Consider the following 16,359-nt stretch of genomic DNA (forward strand, 5'->3'; position numbering starts at 1 on the left):
TTACGAGCATTGAACATGAACGCGCGCTTTTTGCCGCGTACGCGTCACAGAGACGCAGGGGAACCGTATCTGATGGGGGAACGCAGCTCGACGTAACAGCAGCAACTCGAGCACATTACTGCCCCCTATATGTCAATAGGACTAATAACACCTTTTCTGTTCAAATTGCCAACCCGCCACAGTGGCGTGTGTGTTGATCACATTCACCCGCCACTTCAAATATTTACCCGCATTTGGCGGGTGGCGGGTGCTAATTTCCACCCCTGAATTTGACTATAGTAACCACAATACATCCTGACTTTCTGTATTTTTAGCCAAATCCCATAATCCTTCAGTCCCTATCCAACTGATCATTTCCTCTGTAAGGGACCCTGTAAGGTTTGGCTTCTGTGGAATTTCACTTAAAAACATAGAATATTTAGGATTTGTTTTCCCTAACTAGGTGAAACTAATTGCATTGACTTTTATTTATTTCTTTCCAACATTGAGAATTAGTATCCCATGCCAGTAAAATCAGACTGCTGGCACACTGCTGAAGTAGCCTTTTTTATTTATTTTTTTAGCTGCAACCAAAGCTATGAATGAGGGTTAAATGAGGACATTTACCTCAGTTACTTTAGTCTGACTTTGAAGAAGCACTATCAGTGAAAATGAAGCCCACCTACTCAATACCATGTCAAAGATTTTTGGCAGGATCTTGATAAAATTTTTAGATGCATATTAAGAATGCAGTGGGTTCCCATTATGTGTGACAGCACATGATAGGTCCATGATCACTTTCAGCATGCACAAAACTTCTGTAGGAAGGTTGTGGAGTGGTGGCAGTGTATTGGGATCCTGTGTGTAGCGTGGGCAAGCATAATGCCAGCCTATCTGTAACACTGGGCCTGCAGCACTGATGTAGTTTGGCTGTCAACGATTCAAAGCAGTACTAGCCATGCTGGCCCCATGCCTAGGCTATAACTGTGCTTGTGACTGGGTAATGGAAACACCATAGTGCAGACGTGATACTCATAGCTTCATCCTGACATGATCTGTAAGAGCTGTGACAGTGTAGGCATATAGTGTGTGGTGAGAGCCCAAAAGAGCATCTCAAGGGTTCAAAAAATAACAGGAAAACCTGTCTGGTGAGCACTCATGCTGCGCTTCATTTACCTTGGAAGTCAAAACTCAAAACTGAGAATACCTTCAGACACTTAACTTTGTTTCCAGTTGCAAGTCAAAAAAATTTGCGAACTGATGTGCTCAGTAATTATGTTAACTACCATTAGCATTACAAATCAATAACAATGCATTCTGTGCATTTAAACACTGCACCAACATATTCCCTAATAGTGGTTGAAAAGTGCTATGTGTGTAACTGGATTACAAACCTAGCAAAAGTGAAAATCGAGAGTTAATTCCTGCAGCTATCACAACTTTTCATGTGTGAGTCCGGCATTCTGGACTTGACAATGGGGTTGGACAGGAATCTCCAACTTTCCAAGTAGAAATAGCTCTTCTGGGAAGTGTTGAAGCTGATTTTTTTATTATTATTATTTAGAACTCAAAAAATATCACCTTCTGAGTGCAAATGGAATTCCCTATAACAGCATATTAGCGTTGTGATTACCCTCAGACCAAAGGAGGTTTTTCAAATTATTTATGTAAGTCATGGAGAGTGTAGCAGGGTTGACATACAGAGTGAAATGGGCTGTAATAAAAGAAATGGAAAGTTATTTTCAGATAAGAATCAAATTACACCGCTTTACCTGAGTTGAATTTTACATTTTCTTTAAACTTTCTGTAAACCCTCTTAAGCATCTTACAACTTGTTGAAATGCAAATAGTTGTAAAAGCTGTTTCCACTTTATTGGATAATCATATGCAGTTGATCTCTTGGTCCGGCCAACTCATGCTGTCCAAAATGCTTTGAATGTATTTATCTCTTTTCTCATTTAGACAGCAACATTATGTTTTTGATTTAGAATAAGCCAACTTCCTGACTGACATGACATTTTCATACCTTAAACAAACTGAGAACAAGCTCTTCTTATGTTTGTGCTGAATTTTAAAGCCACATGGAGTAACTTCCCACATATCTGTTTGCATTTCCAACGATATGAAGGACTCCATTGTGACTGTGCTTCGTAATAATTGAATAGGTATACCTTGGATGGACTTACGGTACTCTGATGGTCTCCTAAAATGTGGACTGACTTTTCAGAAGCCAGTATACCGAGTTTACATAAAAACAATGAAGCAGTGGTTCTAAAATAATCACAATCTTTTTACAGTGGATTGCAAAGAAAGGGATTTAGTTTGTTTGACTGTATTTATGGAAGCCCAGATTTTAAACAGTAGGACACATATTCCCATATAAATCCTAATCTTGACAGTCTTTCTCTCCATGTGTGGCTCATATGGTTCACTTGCAGCACTAAGGTGCTTGCAACACCATGTAATCTACTTCCCCGCTGGGATCAATAAATGGGGGCCATATCAACCGCAGGCTGTCTGTTTTGGATAAAAACATCTCTGAAAAGCTGTATTAAATTTTGCAGAATTGGTAGTTTGCTGACTTTAAGGGTTTTTGTTTGGGTTTTTCTATTTCTGGGTATACATGCTTGTTACTGTGATTGCATTGTTGTATTGAGTATTGTGTTTCTCTTTCATTCCCAACATACAGGATTATCATGTGTGCATGTTATTACATTTTTAACAAATATGAATACTTTTGTTTTTTATGATTATGGTCGTTATAAATCTTTGTCCCATCTTTTGGTATCTTAGCCATTTTAAAGCTTATAAAGCTTATAAAGCAGTTGCTTGCTTGCCTCAAAATTGTTTTCTTAACGAGTACACTTTCTCGATCAGAAAAAAAAAACAAAAAAATAAACTGTAATGTATCATCCTGACAGTCTTTGTCTATTTCTTTTAGCGTGGCTAAAATAAGCCTGTTATGTGAACTATTTTTTCAAGAGGAACATGGTTTTGTTCCTGACGTTACCCTGAACAACATCAATTCATCTCTGACACTTTTCACTTTTGCTGCACGTTCCTTAGGAATGATGCAAACTTGGCACCGAAGCTCAATGCAAACAGAGCACCTCTGTGCTAAATGGGGTCTTGCACATGCATAGGTACATTACCAGATTAAATACACAAGCTGTGTGGTCTTAGCAATTTACCTCGAGCTGTCTGCTTCTCGTGACACATCACGGCTAGTGTTGCTTCTCCTCTGTCAAACAGTAAGCCTTTTAAACGACAGGATGTGAGATGTGTCTGTCTAACTGAAGAAAAGAGAGGAGACCCCTTTTAGCTAAAAAAAAAAGATTTAATCTTTTAATAGAAAATCCTGCTGAGTTTTGGTTCTATAATACAGAATTGAGGTGTGCTTCTAACTGCAAAAATTCCATTAACAAGACAATAATAAAATCAGCTTTACTTAAAGGAATGCACACTGTCTGCTGCCTTACATGGCAACGTTTCAAATGAAGATGTCGTATCTACTATCACACCAAATTTTAGCACACTATCTTTAAAAAATGACTGAGTTATAGACATGTTTTGTTTACCAAGATTTATTAACCATGGTAGCATTGTTGAATTGGGTTGACTTCAAAAGTCACAGTCATATTTGTACAATCAGTGATTGCTTTGTGGGTTTGTTGAAAATGTGCCTCATTGTTTATGAGATATTTTGTTAACAGGGAGCCAGAACACAAACACAGAGATGCAGGCAATTACAGGATTACCCACCTGCCAATCATGATGAATCGTTTTGGGAATAGGCAGGGCTTGAGGTTATTAATAAACAAGGTGGGACCTGGGAGGGTGAATGGTAATTTGAATGTGGTGCATTCACAGTAACTTTAGGATTTTGGAATCCCTGCTTTCATGAAGTTGAAGTCATTTTATTCTGCATTACTTTAGCTGAAATAAGCTCTTGTTTACATGTGAATATTTTTGTGAGCACATATTTGTACACTGATGGGGCGGGTAGCAGAATCATTACATTGATTTTTCCTTACTGTTGTTGACTGATGACTTGGCTGGTAGCATTAAAATTAAACACTGTACTCATTATTACCAGAGTTTTAGGTATATCATTACTTTTATTACCATGTCTGGATAGAACAGTTTTATTTTTTGCTGACCATGCTTTAAGTTTATGTTGCAGATGTTATCCACAATGAAGTCATGCATACCTACATTGTTATTTTCGAATGTGTTTAAACAACTCTTACTTCAACGCATTCTGACAGCTCATCCAACATGTTCTCTTTTCCCAAGAAGAAGGAGTTTACCTTACTAAAGCTTGTGCAAACCTTCAGTGAGTCAAAGTTTTAATCTCATGGCAGCATCTTGTTCTTCATGTCCACACTTTGAACTTATTATAAATGTTATCCACAGGTTATTTACTTTATCTCCTTTTTGAGCTGCGTTCAAGTGCAGGTGGTGCGCAAACTTGGCCAGAGCTGATTATTTGAGAGAGCACGCCCTGACCTAAATAAGTTTCTCATGGCTGATGGTGTGGGGAACTTTGGTCTTCCCCTTTCATTCTGTTCTGTGTTAGGATGAAGATATCCATGTAACAACAAGAATGCCAGATTCCTTCAGGATAATCAGCTGGCTGCTCACAGATATGTCGTTAAGATGATGCATGAAAAAAGATGCTTTCCAAAACTTTCACGGAGTCCTGCTGCACGATGAGAGCTCCAGGGAGCACACATATTGTTTTATGCATTTCCATGGTGACTGGTCCAGCTGTTAGGCCTCTGACCCAGTGGTGCAACATCTGCAGTGAAGTCAGAGACAAGAGTCAGAGCTAAGTGACAGCCTGAGCTGTGGGAATTCTGGCAGACACACTTTGGCAATACTCAGCCGCTGAAAACACTACAGAGCAATTTTCATGTCCAGAAAGAAAGGGATGCCACCAAATTCAGATTCCAGGATTTAGCGTTTGGAACCAGAAATAGGTCAAAGAGTACTTGGGAAATGTGTCCCACATTGCTTTAGCTTGCATGAATTTCCCTGCACAGTAATCAGCTTTATAATTACTGTCTGATAAATGGAACAAAACCAAGATCTGCTCTACTAGCTTTCTTTACCTTACATGTACATGTGGTTAAATCAAGCTCAATAAAAATGAGATTTTACTAGTTTTAATATCATACTGCACTGCAATATCTTTTTTTTCATCCAGTTTTTAATTAGTTACTTAGTTCCATCCAGATTTTAGCTTTGTTTTTATAAAATTTACACATAGCATGCCCAGAAATATTACAAACACAGGTCCAAATTTTGTATCTTTTTCACATATTTAATCAGAATAAACTCAATATCATGCAGTCAAATTGGAATTCTCAGCTGCAGCAGAGGTGACACAGCTGAACAGTTTGACTTGCAATTCAATGTTATTTTTACACCAGCCTGCAGGGGTTTCCATCCAATTAAAGACTGTGAAAAAGAAGTGTGCCTCCGCTGCAGTTAATAACCCTGCTGACCGCACACAGTGTATATGTGGAAGTGGTAATATTCTCACTCTCTGGCTAAGTCTGTCTCTTATCTACATTTCTTTTCGCCTTTGTCACTCTTTCACACACGGACAAACACGCGCCGTGTGGTGAGTCTAATTTGCAGAAGCTGCCGCTGCGCAGCGTGTGGGTTTCTAGACTAGCTCAATGCCTTCCAGATGCCCAGACTTTATAACCTGATCCCCATGCACACTGAAAGAACAGGCCATTGTTCCGGGGGTCTTCCCATTAAGGAGAACCAGGTGTGGAGGAAACCCAGTTGTTGTGGTGGGTGAGCATCAGCAGTGTGCTAACAGTGCCTAGACAAACATTGTGGAATGACTGGGAACACGTGTGTGGACGACTGACAGACTGAAGTAAATGTGAGCTAAGCTGTGACAGTGAATTCATAAAATCTGATGACAAGAATTTGATGATTGAAGCCCCTTCTTCTCAGGTGCTTGGCAAACTTTACAAGGTGTATCTGAGATGTTGTCTAGTGTCCAAATCAATGAAAACAAACATAAGGAAAGTTTGTGCATGCCACAGCCAATTATTTCTGTTCAGTGTTATGATAGGTGGCAATCAGTACTACCTGTTAAAGCTAGATTTATGTCCTTTTTGTTCTACACTGTAAATAATTTGCTAACTAAAATTATGAAGAAAAAACAACTTTATCTAGTTATCTGTTGAATAAAGCGGTTCTACATCCCAGCAGTGGCAACTAGTCTAACTAACTAAACCGATTTGAGCCACCACTTTTCTCATGTTAAACTGATTTTTGGGGGGCAAGGGATATGGCTTTGTGATTGGTCAGCTGGTTGGTCTCTTGTTGTGTCTTTTAAAGTACTGGTTTGCTGTCAGGAATCAGACATTAATTCCAAAACTCTGGATATCTATTTGCATGGATAGTTTTCCTTCTTAAACAAACAACAACAAAAAAAAACTCAAAAAAGAGTTATCACAGAAATAGCAACAAGGTCAGACAATTTAAAAGATGAATCGGAGTTCAATCAGACATTTTAACTTTGCATGAATGGGTTTGTAGTGACCATTGGTTCAATACTTGTTCCTTAATAAAGGTTTTATTGATGCTGAGATATGACCTGGCCTAATCCTATGAGTCCATTTTGCTCTGTTATCTGATGCCTTTCTCTTTTCAAAGCTGCTTTTTTGAAAAGACTTGACACTCTCAGCTTCATGTCAGTTTCTTTAATACATCTTTAAAGCACCTCAATGTCATAAAAAGTGAAACTGCAACTCTTCACGAGGTGTATGAGCTAAATAATCATGAAATACTCACACATTTTTGTGGGGTTTTCCTTTTTCGTTTAGTTTGTTTGGTTATTTATTTATTTTTATTCAAAAACACAAATAAAAGGTCCATACTGACTTGCCTCTTTAATAGCTTTATCATTTTGATTCTAATTTTCAATAATGTATATTTTCCATGAAAGGATTTTCATTCAGTACCTTACAACAAATTAAACACTTGGCTGAAGTTTGTTTGTCCATTGTTTCCATTGGGCAACAGTCAGGCTCCAAACTGCTCTTTGCTTGATGACTCCATTTATTTTTTCTGGATGAAGATGTCAGGAGGCCACTGATGATCTCTGAAAGGCTTTAATGGATGAGAAATGTGCTTTCTTTTCCACTCCTATCAACACATTTTCAACTTCTCATGTTTTTTTTTTTGTGTGTGTTTTTGCAGGCCGTGGTTCTCAAAGTGACTTGGACCTGACGGAGTTGATTGGTGTTCCCCTCCCGCCCTCCATCTCCTTTGTTACCGGTTTTGAGGGCTACCCTGCCTACAGCTTTGGCCCAGAAGCAAACGTGGGCCGCCTCACAAAGTCGTTCATCCCTGACCCATTTTATCACAACTTCGCCATCACCGTCACAGCCAAACCCACCACACGACATGGCGGTGTGCTGTTCGCCATCACAGATGCCTATCAGAAAGTGAGAATCCTCACCACTAAATTCTTTCTGTTTAAGTTATGTCACCATTATGTGAAACAAACCAAAAACTTGATGCATCTTTAAAAAAACTATAATTTCTTGTCTGTATGCTTCAGATTGTGCAGCTGGGTATAGCCTTGTCTAAAGTAGAGGATGGTGCCCAGAGTATTATATTGTACTACACCGACCCGGAAACAAGAGATGGGACGCAGGAGGCAGCTTCATTTAAAATGGGAGACCTGACAGGAAGATGGGCAAGGTTTACACTCACCGTACAAGGTGCAGAGGTGAGGAAAATGGGTTTAGATTGTTTGGGGAAATAACTAAATGTGTTTTGATCAAATATAAAAAAAAAAAAAAGTGGACATTCATGTCACTGCATTTTTGAAACATCCTGCCTGGCATTTATAGTTTTTGTAGAACAAGAAGTTTGAATCAAGATACCTTTTTGAGACCAGATAGATAGATAAATAGATACATGGATGACAAATGACAAGTATTGTAATGTTGATGGCGCTGCAATGGACTTGCAACCTGTCGCACAATGACTGCTGGAAAATAGGAACCAGCTCCTTGCGACCCGGAATGGAGAAGTGGGTAAAAGAAAATGGATGGATGTAATGTTGATCATGTAATGTAGTTTTGAGCGAACCCAGAATGCAGACTCATGGTGAGTTAAAAAGAAAACTGCTTCATTAACAAAAAGAAAAACAAAAAGCTGACGTGGCTAAAAGTAGCCAATATTAGGCAACAATTGGACTTGATATATAGATTTATTTGGAACCCTACAGTACTTCTACTTTGATATTTAAAGCTTCTTGCTCTAAAACTTTCTTCTAAATCCTGTCCACAAGCACTTTCGGGTACAAATTTGTGTCAAGATGACTTTGCTTCATCCCTTCATCCATTTTCTAAACCTACTTCATCCTTTCAGAGTTATGGGGAGCTGGTGTTTTGTTTTCCAGCAATCGATGGATGAGGGGCAGAGTATACCCTGGGCATGTCGCCAACACCCGTTTTTAGACATATCCAGGGACACCAAAATCAGCAATAACCTAACATGCATGTTTTACGATTCTAAAAAAAACAACAAAAACAAAACAAAACAACTAGAAAACCCACACATGCACTGGAAAACACACAAACCCCGCACAGAAGGACTTCAGCATGGATTCAAACCCAAGGATTTTCTTTCTGCTAGGCAGCAGTGTTAACCAACTGTGCCGCTGTGCAGCCTCATGTCGTTTAGAAATAGTTTTCCATGCACCACAAGAGTCTGTTTAAGCAAACTGACACTTCTCAACTGCATGAATGTGAACAATGTTTCCAGAGCTCTTGGATGCACTCCTGAACTGACATGATTACTTCAGCTAACGAGATGAAAAGATGCTGTTTGGACAAACTTTTTGGCACTACTGATGATGACATGAACATGATGTCAGTTCAACATATAATGAGATGTTTCCTGTTTATGGAAGCTTGAGAACAGGATAAAGAGCATGCAATCAAGAGTCATGGACTTGGTATACAAATACATAAGTACCCCTTATTTTAAACCTTTTTATTTTGTTGATTTTTTTTTATTACCCTCTAATAAATAAGGCAGGTGATCGTGTAAATGCCTGCGCCTTCTTTGTTTGTAAGCAAAATATCTCATGGCCTAGTGGACAAATTTTAATGAAACTCCTGGATCATAGTCACTGGCTCTACAACTTTTTAACCGCTGAAGTTAACCTGATTCAGTGTGACAAAACCCAAGTCAATTTTACAGATAATAAGCTAAGATTTGGTGTGGTAGTAGCAGAGAATCATTCCCATCATATGCTGTGACAACTCAAAGATGGTGCCCAACGTTTGTAGAAACCATTGGCATGCAAGGCTGCAAGTAATATGCAGTCCTTGAAAGATTTCAGTTGCAAACTCAGAATGAAAAACGCGAGTAGCATTGGTCCTAAAATGCTCAAGTCAGTTTTTATATTCTATCCTTTTGTTGTTATTTTGACATGTAACACCCTTGCACACACTTATGGAGAACACATTTACTCTCATGGTACCAACTGATGTAATAACAAACTGGACATGTGTATATATACTATTCCAGCATATATCTATGTGCATCTCCCTTCCATGTAGATACGTCTCTACATGGACTGTGAAGAATACCACAAAGTTGCCTTCACCAGGAGTGCTCAGCCCCTGACATTCGAAACCAGCTCGGGGATCTTCGTGGGGAATGCAGGTGGTACAGGTCTCACTAGATTTGTGGTAAGTCTGAATGTGCTTCATTTACCTTCTTCTGTGTAAATGTCTGTGTGAGTCTAAGTGCAGAGTCTGCCATCCAACTATCACTTCATTTCAGTTCAAGATGTTCCCACTCTGCCTTTTGTGAGACCTGTCTGCCAGCTGTTACACCGGTTGGCTCATTCCTCATTCCTAATATCAGTGGGTTTGGATCAATGAGTCCACGATGGCAACAGAATCCAGAGCTGGCTGCAGAGACAAATGTGATGTTTGAGCTTTTTTACATCTGAGACAAGAACACAGTCGTCTTTGTTGGCAGCTTTATGACAACCACAGTGAATGAAAGACCACATGTGTTTGAGTGCTGTCTCATCCTACGAGAGCTCATAAATGACAAGCTGCGTGTGATTTACGTGTTTGAAATATGGCCGAGCCTCTCTCATCTTTGAACGGCTTACACTGAGTGCAACTGGAGAATTGAAATGCAGACCCACTAAGTGATAAAAATGCACAAATACAGACTCCGTTCCTTCAAAGGTGTTGTTAAAAACGTCCATGAGTTTATAGAGGTGGGGTGACGGAGAAGAGTCAATGTTGGTTTCTGCCCTCAGTGTTCTTGTAAAAGAAGAGGCAATAGTAAATGCTTCAGCACTTTTTTCTTTTCTTTTTTTTTTTAAACAATCATTAACAATTTGCTATTTTGTAATGTCAGTAAAAGGCTTTGTTTTTTCTCTGTGTAACTGGAGATTTGAAAGGAAAACAATGTGGGAGTCAGGGAACATCAATCAACCGTAACCCACATTGTCATCATAGTGTTTACACTGAAATACGGTACTTTACTGTGAATTCCCCAATCATTTTTAACAGTCTACTTATAGTAACCAAACGTCTTCTGAGCAAAAATTATCTTGATATTTAATCAGCTCTAGTCAAATGGCAAAATATCACATTATATTTATTAAAGTTCAAATCCAGATCTTAACAATCTGAGAAAATCAACTTAAGCTTCAAGAAATCCTTTCCTTGTTTTCCCATTTATTGGTCTCTTTTTCCCAAATTTACCATTATGCAGTTTTATAGATTTAAAAAAAAAACTAGATGTGTCTCTTATTTATTGTTTAAAGGAGAAGAAAGCGAAAAAGATTAGATCACAGAGCTTTCTCATTAAGATTTTATGAGCGAAACCTGAAAAAGGTTTCAAAGAAATTTAGAGAGCTAGGAGATTTTATTGAGGGGATTTCATTGTTTTAATTTTCTACCCATTGTGGTTTGAACTAAACTCCAACATGCAAACGGCTAGTTTTGTTTTTTTACACCAATGTCATTGTTCTGTAGCAAGTTGGGAAATTTTAGAATTAATTTATTCTCAATAGTTGAGTAACATTTAGTAATTTTACCCCCCAGCTAATTTAACGTGTATTTTATACCCATTTGTTTTTAGTAAACTAAACTGAGTGACTTGAATGAGTGAGATGAATAGAATAGTCCACTTCGGAAATGTCTTCATTTTTATTAACATAAAACTTCTTCTTTTTTCCCACAAGATATAACCTTTGACATTTTATCAGAGACTTGTGTAAAGAAAACTTTTTTTGATTGTTTTTTTAATAGTTTTACTGAAGCTCTGGTAAAAATAGCAGATGGTCAGTATTATATTTGAATACTTTCTTTGTTAAAAACCCATATTTAATGTAAGCCACCTGCTGATGTTAAGAAAAGTCTAAAGGTTAAAGAAAGCAGAATAGTTTCAACTTACAATGTGAGCAATATAAATTCATTATGGGTGCCATAACCCTGATTTTTAAATAGACAGCTCACATTGTTATGAGCTAATCTGCATTACTTTTATTTTATAGATTTGAAAAATGCATAATAAACATACTGCCCAAAAACCAAAGTAAATGAAATTAAGCTCAGACTACCATGCTTTTTATTATTTAAAGTGTTTTCTTAACTCAGCCAGCTAACTGCTTTTTCCAGCTTTACTCTGCTCAGAAATGGAAACTAAAGTATGGATTTCAGGTGGACATGTTTGGACAGCAGGGGTAGTTTGACAATAACCTGGTTTTGCTTTAAAAACCCAGAACCTTTTACAAGTTTACATCTGGTCTTTACACCCTCGGGGGTTATAAGAACTTTTAAAACATACTTTTAGAAAAGCCGCCCAACTCTGTGCTGGATTTCAGAGCTTCATAAGAAAAAAAAAAAAAGAGAAACAATAAGATCTACACAGAAATGTTTTGTGTTTTTTTGTTTTTATGTGTATGTGTGTGTGTGAGGATGTGGACTCCCAATAGTCATTATCTATGTTGTGGATGGGAAGTTTTATTTTGAGAAATGCTTAAAAGTGCTACTTATTTCATGTTGATTTGGTTTAAAGCCAGGGAAGGTGGCTTGGAAGGAGGTGTTATGTCCTCTGTGGACACTTTTGAACACTGAGTTCCTCCTTTTTACTTCAGTTGTCTGTACTTTAAAAGCCTGAGAGATCCATATGTATCATTGACCAGGATTTGTAGACCTCATGTATGGCCATCATGACTTGGATAACATCATTCATTGGCTTCTATGAGTTTCCATCCTTATACTGCTCTCCTGTGTCTCCTCACACCGTCCCACCATCTCTCTTCTCCTAAACAAAAGAGCACCAGTGGTAGTAGTAACTTTCTGTTCAGCTGTTCAGTGCTCAAATCCGTCACAGCTTCAGATGATTGTAGAAAAATATGAAAATACTTGCAACATAATGCAGCTTAGCTTTCCTCAGTCCTATATGCTTCATCTCATTAGAGCATCAACACACAAATGCCGAAAAAATAAACATGTTCTGCACCAGTGAGTGTGTAGGAGTTGTATCAGAAGGCTGGTGTGTGTGTGTGTGTGTGTGTGTGTGTGTGTGTGTGTGGTTTGAGGTACTGGTTCTGATATTGAGGGGCTTTCTTGGAGTCACTAATCTCGATGAATGCGCTGGCACCTCTCACACTGGAAAATACTGTCTTAGTTCACTTTTAAAACCTCCTGCAATGTTCTTTTTCCCACATTGTTGTTCGGACCTGCGGGCGAAGGGTTTAACGTGACAGCGAATTCACGTATTGAGGTTCCAGAGAGGACTGCGTGGCACATTCTTTGTTTCAGATGTGTTGTTTACTGCACAAACAGATGTGTCAGATTTGGCTTGCCTTCTCGGCTCTTATCCACCCATTCCTTTCTCGCTCTAGTTTCTTCCACCCATCTCTGTTTGTCACTTCTTTGCCACCATGAAATTTCACAGGCTGTGCTTCGTTCCATTGGAAGCAGGTGTTTGGCTTCTGGCTTCATCTACATCTCAACAAAATGTGGCAGAACTTTTCTCCTTTGTTTCGACTTCATTTCTTCCTGCGTGACCTTAGTTAGATCATAATATGAACACCCAAATGTGTAAATGAATAAATTGTAGAGTGCATATTCAGAGTTTAAAGTGGATGTGTGGAAAGGTTATGAACCATAAATATCTTCTAGCTAGATTGATGAGCTAATTGCTAGTTTGAGTGAAACAAAAACCAAAGTGGACTGCTGTTGTTTAAAGAAAAACTATAATTAATATATATATTACTGTAAATTTTTCACAAGATTGTTATTTAAATAAAAATGTATGGTCATTTGTTAGCACAAAAATAGCATCAGAGGTGCTGTAACATTGCTATAACACTTCTGATACAGCCTGGTGGACTTCCATTAGAAACATTGTCATGTTTTTGCAAGTATAACCGTGTAATTCAAAAGTGATGGAGATGTAAAGGTTTATACACTATCATTTAAATGAACCACTATGACATTTTTTTAAATTGGAGTTGCTGTTAGCTCATCTGGCCGGTCAAAATTAAACTATTTTTCCAAACCAAGGCTGTTCATAGAGATAACAACAGGTCACATGCTAGTGAAGGTTCTCAGTCATCCAGGGCAAAATAGGCCCAGTATTATCAATCCAAAATATTTGGATTTCTTTTTGATTTTGAAGACCTTTTGTTTCTTATCCTATAGGAGCTTTCTCAATTCAAATATAAAAGCCTTGAACTCTGTTTTTTTTTAATCGTTTGAATAGAAAAATCTATTCAGATGAGTAGCAAAATGCCTCCAGAATCAAAAAAAGTCCAGCTACCTTTTGACTGAATTTACTAGAATTAAATTTTAAAAAAGTAAAACTTTTCCACAGAATCCCCATTCAGAGTATCTGAACTTTCCTTTAAAGTCCTGAAACTATCAGAAAACAAAGCAGAAGTAGTTTCAGAGATCACATAAGACGTAGCGTTTCTCAGCTGATTGAAGTATTGTATACCTTGTCATCCCCAAGTACTGTGTAAAAAAAATGGTCCCTTTTGTTTACACAAAACAAAAGGTTTTTTTTTAGTTTACCTGCATACAAATGGATTCCTACAACACAAAGATTGTGCTTTCTAAAGATGTAAAGAAAAATAAGCAAACTAATATGAACTAGATATTCAGATGATTTGACTTCAAAGTTCCTGTAATGACTTAAATATAGCTCTCTGCAGTCTCAGGAATAATATCCCATCAAAGCCTCCCAGTTGTTTGATTTGTCAGATTCATTGAAGATAAACTGGCTGAAATTATTACTGTAAGCAGATGTAAAATTTTCTACAAAAACTACACACTCTGGGTGATCAATCCTATGAACATTTGTGTTTTAAAGCTAATACGAACATTGTCTTTGGAGTGCAGACAGAAACACACCTGTTCTCTAGACAAATGTTAACAATGTGATGGTTTTAATGTTCTGCAGGAACAGGAAGGAAAGTGAGGCAATAAATCCTGCACAAAGACATGGTTTGTGTGAAGAAAGGGATTGCTTAATCCTTGATAAAATGTAACGATAAAGAATAAACCATATGATTGTGAAATATAACCCCGACACTCCCTGTTTCCCGTCGCTCTTCACCCTCTCCAGGGCTCCATCCAGCAGCTGCTGCTGAAGTCAGATCCCACAGCTCCCGATGACCAGTGTGAAGAAGATGATCCTTATGTGAGTCTGCATAAACAAAACATGGTCACAGTTTGAAAGTTCAACGCTCAATCTCTCTTTTAAAACATGCGGTGCTCTGTAAACCTGGAACTTTGCCGCCCTCTGCTGGCTGAAGAACAGTATTACACAAAACTCTAAAAATGTCCACGACTACGCAGTCAAAAAGTAGACGCTTGTGTCTATATTTCTGCATGAATTGAATAAAAATAAAAAGATTTTTTTAGCCCATTAACCCCTGATACAGATACAGAATGTAAGTGAATCCTCTCATTACTAATTCAAATCAGTTTGTTTTTTATTATTATTATTATTTTCAATTCAGTCATTTCAGAAAAGTAAAAGGTTGTATTTACATAAATAAAAACCCATCAAGTGTTAAATTGAGAGCTTTGTTTCTGGAAAAATCTGGGAAGTTGGAAGAATTTGTCCAAGTAATCCATAAAATATATTATGCCATGCCAATTAATCAGTCAATCAATCAGTCAATCAATACAAATAAAATATATAAATAAATATTTTATTGATTATTAGCATTTGACCTCAATAACACAACTTCTTCCATTCTTGTCAGCTTGAGTCAACTGATCTGTAAGCAGAAAAGGAATACCAGCTATTTATTTATGTTACTGTCTATCAAATTTGTGAAATATGTGTGAGCTTTACATGTTGGTTAACAAGTAAACAATAAACAATACATCCAATAATGAAGATGATGGCAAGCAGCATGATTAAAATAACAAAATAAATATATATAAATATATATACTGAGGTGGCAGATTTGCAAAACTAACATTTTGCCTCCATGTAAGGATCAAATTGTCTCTTTCCTGAAAAATCTGTCTCTAATTTCAGTACTCTACCAGAAAACCTAAAAACCAAACATTTGTTTTAACTGGTATAGTTGAAGTATTTCCTCCTTGACATCAATCATGTGTCAGTTTTCTCTGTCTTCCTCCACGTTTATGCTCTGATTCCTTTCCTTTCCTGATCTCTTGTTCACTTCAGGCGTCTGGTTACGGGAGCGGAGAGGAAGACTACGATGGACGAAATAAAATAGAGGAGGTGAAGAAGATTGTGGAGGAGAGAGAATACACTATGGTGTGTATGTGCCCACACTTTCACGCACACACACAGAAATTCACACAGTCCCATCACACTGTCCTGTTCTGGTTTTTCACATTCTAGCTGAACTGGAGTCCAACCAAAGCAAGCAGGCCTGTTAAAGACTAGAACATGGTGTATGTGCTGCTCTGCACCAGTTTGTTCACAGATAGTGGGGAGACTGAGGAAAGACTGCTGGAGTATTAGACTTGCTGAAATAGTTTCATGGGAACATCGATTTTGATTTTGTACCAGGATCTGGTATCTTGGAGGTCAGTGCTGTAGTCTTGTAATCCTGAGGCTGCAGGTTCGAGCCCAGGTGGTGTCAGGAAGGCCATCCGGCGTAAAACAGTTGCCACGTCTTTCATTCGGGTTCAGTCGCCGTGGCAACCCCTGCAGAAGAGAGCACCCAAAAGACCATGGTGGCAATGGTCTGCATTTCTTTTTTTGCATGTACGCAAATTACACTGGTACAAAAAGTACATTAATTTGTGAATTTTCTAAACGTGGCATAATATAAGAAAGTTAGTTTTTGTTATTTACTTT

The 16,359-nt window shown here is 37.9% G+C and overlaps 1 protein-coding gene across 2 annotated transcripts in view; it reads left to right on the forward strand.

Moving 5' to 3' along the window:
• Window positions 1-16,359, forward strand: part of LOC108234704 (collagen alpha-1(XVIII) chain) — a 59,118-nt gene that overhangs the window by 27,857 nt on the left and 14,902 nt on the right. For both annotated transcript variants that reach the window (XM_017414080.3, XM_017414081.3), the window contains exons 3-7: window positions 7,210-7,457; window positions 7,574-7,744; window positions 9,591-9,722; window positions 14,638-14,712; window positions 15,718-15,810. In XM_017414080.3, coding sequence (XP_017269569.1) covers window positions 7,210-7,457; window positions 7,574-7,744; window positions 9,591-9,722; window positions 14,638-14,712; window positions 15,718-15,810 — 719 coding nt within the window. The remainder of the gene's footprint in view (window positions 1-7,209; window positions 7,458-7,573; window positions 7,745-9,590; window positions 9,723-14,637; window positions 14,713-15,717; window positions 15,811-16,359) is intronic.

This window comes from Kryptolebias marmoratus, linkage group LG21, assembly GCF_001649575.2.
Source record: "Kryptolebias marmoratus isolate JLee-2015 linkage group LG21, ASM164957v2, whole genome shotgun sequence".
NCBI lineage: Eukaryota > Metazoa > Chordata > Actinopteri > Cyprinodontiformes > Rivulidae > Kryptolebias > Kryptolebias marmoratus.